The sequence below is a fragment of the Nannospalax galili genome, unplaced genomic scaffold (assembly GCF_000622305.1).
Source record: "Nannospalax galili isolate Female #2095 unplaced genomic scaffold, S.galili_v1.0 scaffold1051, whole genome shotgun sequence".
NCBI classification, from domain to species: Eukaryota; Metazoa; Chordata; class Mammalia; order Rodentia; family Spalacidae; genus Nannospalax; species Nannospalax galili.
The window spans coordinates 648,664-655,809 of record NW_008331995.1 but is presented as its reverse complement, the minus strand read 5'-3'; the positions used below and the strand labels follow the sequence as shown (position 1 = coordinate 655,809).

Sequence of the window (7,146 nt, the reverse complement as noted above, 5' to 3'; positions counted from 1 at the left end):
GTGTGGCAAGTTGACACTAAAGCTATCCAGCACACTTGGCAAGGGGGCAGTGGGCAGGAGGCCCTGGGGTGGGTCAGGCAGGCCTGGGTTCTGCCTCCAGGCTCTGCCTAGGGTGCCTGCCAACCCACACCCCCCTCCTGGGCCAATCACATAATAAGCAGGGTAAATGCCAAGAGGAGAAAAGCGGGTGGCATAGCTGGATAAGGAAGAGGGTAGCTAGTGCCAATCCAGGGACAGGGAGGAAGGCAGTAGACACCTCTACCCTGACATCAGACAGGCCTGATTGCTAAAGCTGGAGAGACTCGACATTCAAAGAGATCTGGCACATAATGCCTGACCAGAAGAATGACAGGGACCAGGCAAGCAGAGGGACTGGAAGGCACATCAGTCCGGCATCGCCAAGCCACATGCTGCCATTAGCAATGGAATAGAGGAGAATAGACCAGAGCCAACCCAAGGAGGGACACATGGTGAGATTTCAGCACAGCCTGGGGGAGAGCTTCCATCTCTGAGCTGCGCTGTGATCCATGGACTCTGCCCTGCTGAGGCCAGCCAGGTGAGCCCCTGACCCCATCCCCACCTTTCCACTGCATCCCACATATTGGGACCATGCTAATGACCAGGAACAAGGAAGAACGGCTCTGGGAATGGGTCTACCTGGCTGTGGTCACACACTCCCTGCCTGTTGGTCACCCCAGCCCCTCAATCTTAAGTGGCTTGGTGTGCTGTAACAAGGTGGCTATGGATTTCTGCCTTCGGCTTATCGCAAATAAATATAGGAAAATGACTTGCCTGAAGACACAGAGTTAGACTTGGAGCAAGACAGCAGGAATTTACCTTTGAGGTTGGTGTGGCATCTCCCCTGTTCCAGGGTGTCCTGTGCTTGTGCTCTTCTGTGTTTAGCCACCAGGCCATGTGTTGAAGGATGACATCTTATTATCATGGGCGATGACTCTTGAGGGATAGGAAAGGCTATTCCAGATGGACAGGTATTGGTGAGGATGAGAAAGGGCAAGCCAGAGGAGTACTTAGGTCCCTGCTGGCCACTTTGTTGAGTCAGCAGGCCCCTAAGCACACTGCTTTAATTCCTTTACCTTCCTAGATGCAGGTTGGCTGAACTCCAGGCTGATCTAGCAAACAGGAATATAGGACAATCACTGAAATGGGAATTGCTGATAAACAATGGATTTTTGTTTGGGTTTTGGTTTGTTTGAGACAAAGTCTCTCATAGCTTGGACTACCTTAGAACACCTCATCTTCCTCCTTCTACCTCCAGAGTGATGAGATTACAGGCAGGAGCCATCATGCCCAGTTAAATGATGCATTTGTTTATTTTTTATTTTTGAGACAGGATCTCATTATGTAACCCTGGCTAGCTTCCAACTCACTATATAGATCAGGCTGCCCTCAGACTCAAAGAGATCTGCCTGTCTCTGCCTCCCAAGTGCAGTGATTAAAGGTTTACACAACATACCATTACTATACACTGGATTTTGGCGGGGGGGGGGGGGCAATTTGAGACCGAGTCTCCCTGCAGCCCAAAGTGGCCTGGAATTCGCTATGTAAACCAGGCTAGCCTTGATCTCACAGAGATCCACTTGCCCCTGCCTCATGAGTATTGTGATGCATGAGCTACCACATCTGGCTTGGATTTTAAAAACAAACCAAACAAATAAACAAACACAAAAACAGAGCCTCCTGCCTTCTAAGGACAAGCTCCAGCACTGAGCTGCACCCCAGCCTCTACAATGAGTAGTTTCTTGATGTAAATATGTCCTACATAGTATAACCTCCTGAGAGAGAAGTTCTAGAAGCAATAGCCTTTTCTCTATGGACTCTTCAGGTCCCTCCCTCCCAGAATATGGCTGCCCAAACAGGTCTGGGCCTTGTAGCATCAAAGCTTGTTAGAAATGCAGGCCAAAAAATTTAAATTACATTTATTATCAGTGTGTGTGTGTGTGTGTGTGTGTGTGTGTGTGTGTATGTGTGTTCCCATGTGTGACTGTATGTGTGTGTACATGAGCGTGTAGGCCCAAAGTTGACGTCAGATGTCTTTCTCGATGGTTCTCCACTTCATTTACTGAGGCAGAGTCTTTCACTGAACCCAAAACTTGCCAATTATGGCTAGTCTAGGTAGCCAGCTTGCCGCAGATATTCCGTGTCTGCCTCCCTGGTGCTGAAATTACAGAGCCGCATGGCACCACACCCTGGTTTATGCAGTGAGGCTGTAGGGACACTGTTTTGACATTTTGAAATCAAAGAAATGTGAGCTGGACTCAGTTGGGTAAAGGTGCTTGCTGCCAAGCCCTAGTTCAATTCCCAGAACCCATATGGTGGAAGGAAAGGAGAGAACTGATTCGCACAGGTTGTCCTCTGACCCCTATACACACACCAAAATACATATATATGCACTCCCCTCACACACACACACACACACACACACACACACACACTACAAATAAGTAAAAGCAAAAAAGAAGTGTGAAGGGCTGGAGAGAAGTTCAGTGGTTAAGAGCACTGGCTGCTCTTTCAGAGGACCAGGATTCACTTTCCAGCACGCAGGTGGTGGCTAACAACCATCTATAACTCCAGTTCCAGGGGATAGGACACCCTCTTCTGGCCTCCATGGGCATTGCATGACATGAGTGCTCTTACATACATGCATATGATATACCCATACACATGAAATAAAAATAAATAAATCTGAGGCGGCATTCTTGCACCTGGAGCACGGTGGCCGGCAGCAGCTGCGGCTAGCGGGTGTGTGTGTGTGTGAGGGGTGTTACAGCTCGCTTTCCCCCCAACACCCCTCCCCCTTGGGCGCCAGCCCCACCCCTCTGCCCACCTGGCGACCCCGCCGAACGATTCCCTGCTGCGCAGCCCTGGGCGGCTCTGGGCGCCCTCCAGTAGACCCCCATCATGGGCAACCGGAGCTCCAAGGCTCCCCGGGGCGACGTGACCGCCCCTAGGAGGCCTCGGGCTCTACCCCAACGAAGGCCAACGGACAGAAGAATGGCCACGTGAGAAGCAATGGAGACTTGTCCCCCAAGGGTGAAGGGGAGTCGCTCCCAATGGACAGAACAGATGAAGCACCTGGGGCCACTGGCGATGCCATCGAGCCTGCACCCCCTAGCCAGGGAGCTGAAGCCAAGGGAGAGGTCTCCCCGAAGGAGACCCCCAAGAAGAAAAAATTCTCTTTCAAGAACACTTTGAAATTGACCGGCCTGTCCTTCAAGAGAAATCGGAAGGAGAGTGGGGACGATTCTTCTGCCTCCTCGCCCACAGAGGAAGAGCAGGAGCAGGGGGAGATCAGCGCCTGCAGCGACGAGGGCACTGCCCAGGAAGGGAAGGCTGCTGCCACCCCTGAAAGCCAGGAGCCCCAAGCCAAGGGGGCAGAGGCTAGTGCTGCTTCCAAGGGAGGAGACACAGAAGAGGAGGCAGGGCCCCAGGCTGCAGAGCCCTCCACTCTCTCTGGCCCGAGAGTGGCCCTGCATCTGCCAGCGCTGAGCAGATCTAGTAGCTGGGTTGGGGCAGGTGGGTGATCTCTAAGCTGCAAAAACTGTGCTGTCCTTGTGAGGTCACTGCCTGGACCTGGTGCCCTGGCTGCCTTCCTGTGGCCAGAAGGGCTTGTTGTCCCCCTCCCAGCCACGTTCCCACTCCTCTCCCTCCTGTGGATTCTCACATTAGCTGTCTGGTCTTCCTCTTAAGGCCAGTTGAAGATGGTCCCCTGCGGTTTCCCAAGTTAGGTTAGAGATATGAAATGCTCCTGCCCCCACCTTCCCTGGCCCCACCCCTGCGAAGGCAATTGCTGGTTTTCTTCCCAATTCTTTTCCAAGTAGGTTTTGTTTCTCCTACTCTCCAAACCCCTGAGCCAGGAGTGGGGTGCTCCCAAACCCTGAGTTTCCAGCGTTCCCCCTGTTGAGTTTAGTAGCTCGTGCTGTGCCTAGTGGTTGGGGAGGACATTGCCCCTGTCTAGGTTTTTATAAATGTCTTACTCAAGTTCAAACCTCCAGCTTGTGCGTCAACTGTGTCTCTTTTCTGACCTGGTAAGCAAGTAGTAGGCTTGGGGTGGGAGGGAGGTCTGAAATGTGAAACAACTTCTTGTTGTCTTTTTCTCCCATCGGTGTAAATAACTTTTAATGGCCAAAACCCCAGATTCGTACTTTTTTTTTTTTCTAATTGCTAAAACCAATTTCTTCCACCTGGATTTACTGTAACATTTGGAAAAGGAATAAAAGTTGCCCCTTTAAAAATAAATAAACCCAAAAAGAAAAGGAAGTGTGAGTTTTCCAACTTTGATTACTTAGGATGTGTCTCAGTTTCATTTCTGGTGCTGTGATGAAATACCCTGATGAAAGCAACTTTCAGAGAGAAAAGATTTATTCAGATCACAATTCCAGGTCTGTCACTGCAGGAAAGTCACGGTAGTAGGAACTTGAAACAGCCAGTCACGTCCACAGTCAGGAGCAGAGAGACAGATTAATGATGCATGCTATTGCTCAGCTCAATTTCTCTACTCTTAAGCAACTCAGGGCCCAAACCCAGGAAATAGTGTCATCACTTTCAGACTGGGTCTTCCCACATCAATCAACATAATCAAAGAGAACCCCCCACAGTTGCGCTCACAGGCCAATATGATCTAGACCATCCCTCAGGGAGACTCTCTTACTAGGTGATTCTAGGTCACCGTCACGTTGACAAAACAAACCATCACAAAGGGACCTTGAGATTCGCTATGAATCTTCTCTTCACCTTGTTGTCTCTACAGAAAACCATAACAGCTGGAATTGTGACAAGGATTACTTTGATGCTGCGGATTGCTTTATCATGTATACAATGTCAATCTTGCAATCGATGAACACGAGATAGCTGATCATTAATTTAGGGCTCGTAATTTTATTCAACAATGGTTTATAGTTTTCAGTGTATGTCTTAATATTTCCTTGGTTTATGTGCTGGATAGCTTTAGTGTCAACTTGACACACCTGGGTTGAGGGAGCCTCAATTGGGGAATTGCCTCTATTGCACTGGCCTGGGGCCATGTCTGAGGGGCATCTTCTTGATGAGTGATGTGGGAGGGCCCAGCCCACTGTGGGTGGTGCCACCCCTGGGCAGGTGGGCCTGTGTTGCATAAGAAAGCAGGCTGAGCAGGGGCCAGGGGAGCAAGCCAGTAAGTGGGATTCCTCCATGGCCTGTGCTCCAGCCCCTGCCTCCAGGTTCTTGCCCTAAGTTCCTACCTTGGGCTCCCAGATGAACTGTGACCTGGGATATGTAAGCTAAATAAACCCTTTCCTCCCCAAGTTGGTAGTGGTCAGAGTGTTTTGTCACAGCAATGAAGAACAAACTAGGACAGAAATTGGTACTAGAGAGTGAGATATTGCTATGACAGACCGGACCTTGGTATTTTGGGGAGGGCCGTGGAAGTGTTTGGAACTTTGGGCTGGAAAAGCCATTGCGTACTCAGTTTGTTGCAGTGGAGCTTGGAACAGTTATCCTGAAAGAGTTGTAGACGATGGAGTCCTGGCTTGTGAAGCTTCAAAGGGAAGTGGAGACTATCAGGGCTGCTTCTGTCAGATTTTGAATTCAGAATCTGTGGGTTCTGGTCAGCTGGGGCTGAAAAATCAGCTGTGACTAAGAAGAGACCAGAACCTGAAGCAAAACCTTTGTTTTACTGGGACAATTGATGCTGGTTAGCTGGGGCTGAAAAATCAGCTGTAAGTAACAACAGACCAGCATCATTGTGGTGGAGTCTTCTGGGAGGTATTGCCTCAGGGTCAGCACACAGAGGGGACCTGCACCTCTATTTCAAGCTGGAAGCAGGACTTGGTAATGTGTAAGAGTCTCCTGCATGGGTCTGGTGTTGAAAGCATGAAGGCACAGAGCAGCTGAGGCAGCTTGGCACTCTGAGAGGCCAGGAAAGGCCATAGGTGAAAGTGTAGCTTCAGTTGCAGCGAAGACCCCAGGATTGAAGGGGTCATGGAGAGAATCAGAGGCTTTGCACCCTAAGAGGCAAGAAGAGGGCATTGTTGAAGGTGTAGCCTCAGTTTCAGTGGAGACCCCAGCTTTTGGGAGATGCCAAAACCATGAAATGACCACCAAGGACAGCAGTAAGTGTGGAATGGAGCTGGCCTATGAGCTGAGTGTGCTGTGGACTGCAGAGTCAGAGCAGTGGAGCTGCCAGTACCCTTTGGAGCCCAGAGGATCATCATTTCATTATAACAGCATTGACATATTCAATAACAATTTCCAGAGCTAAGATGCATTTATGTTTATTCTTATATCCTGCAACTTCTCTGAATTTATCTACTAACTATAACAGTTTTTGTGTGAATTCTTTAGGGATTTTTTTTATTCTGTGGTGCTGAGGATAAAACCTAAGGCCTTTCACATGCTGGACAGGCACTCTGTCTCTGAGCTGTATGCAAGAAAAGCTCTTGGCTTTTCTTGGAAGTGGGGCTTAATATCTTATTTATTAGTGTGTTTATTTATGTATAGAGCTTGCTTGTGTTCAAGTGTACCCATGCCACGCAATGCCCACGGAAGCCAGAAGAGGGCATCAGATCCCCTGGAACTGGAGTTATAGACAGTTGTGAGCTGCCATGTGGATGCTGGGAAGTGAACCCAGGTCCTCTGCAAGAGCAGCCAGGGCTCTCAATGGTTGAGTCATCTCTCCAACCCCAGGGGCTCAGTATTTTGAATATACCCCAGGCAGCCTGGAACTCTTTAGAGCCCAGGTCTCAAACTTGTAACCCTTATGCATCTGTCTGCCAAGTCCTGGGATTACGGGCTTGTACCACCAAGCCTGGCTACTTTGATTCTTTTCTAGTAGACCTTTTTTTTTTATTCTCTTATTGTTCCTATTACTAAACTCTTAACAGTTTACTGTCTTCTTCACTTTTTGTTCCTGTTTATTTGTTTGTTTGTTTGTTTGTTTGAAAACAGGGTCTCATTATGTATCCTTGGCTGGCCTGGAATTCTCTCTGGAGACCAGGCTGACCTCAAACTCATAGATATCTGCCTGCCTCTGCCTTTGCTGGAATTAAAGGCATGTGCCACTGTACCTGACTTAGCACCTTAGTTTTTCGGTTTTGGGGTTTTTTTTGTTGTTGTTGTTGTTTGTTTGTTTTTGGTCTTTTTGAGACAAGG

At 49.1% G+C, this 7,146-nt stretch overlaps 1 protein-coding gene across 1 annotated transcript; it reads left to right on the top strand.

The window, feature by feature from the left end:
* Positions 1–2,919: 2,919 nt before the first annotated feature.
* Positions 2,920–3,517, top strand: LOC103729154 (MARCKS-related protein-like). Its single transcript, XM_029560619.1, is given in 3 exon segments — positions 2,920–2,967; positions 2,970–3,477; positions 3,480–3,517. Coding segments are annotated over 3 exon segments (594 nt in total).
* The last annotated feature ends 3,629 nt before the right edge of the window (positions 3,518–7,146 follow it).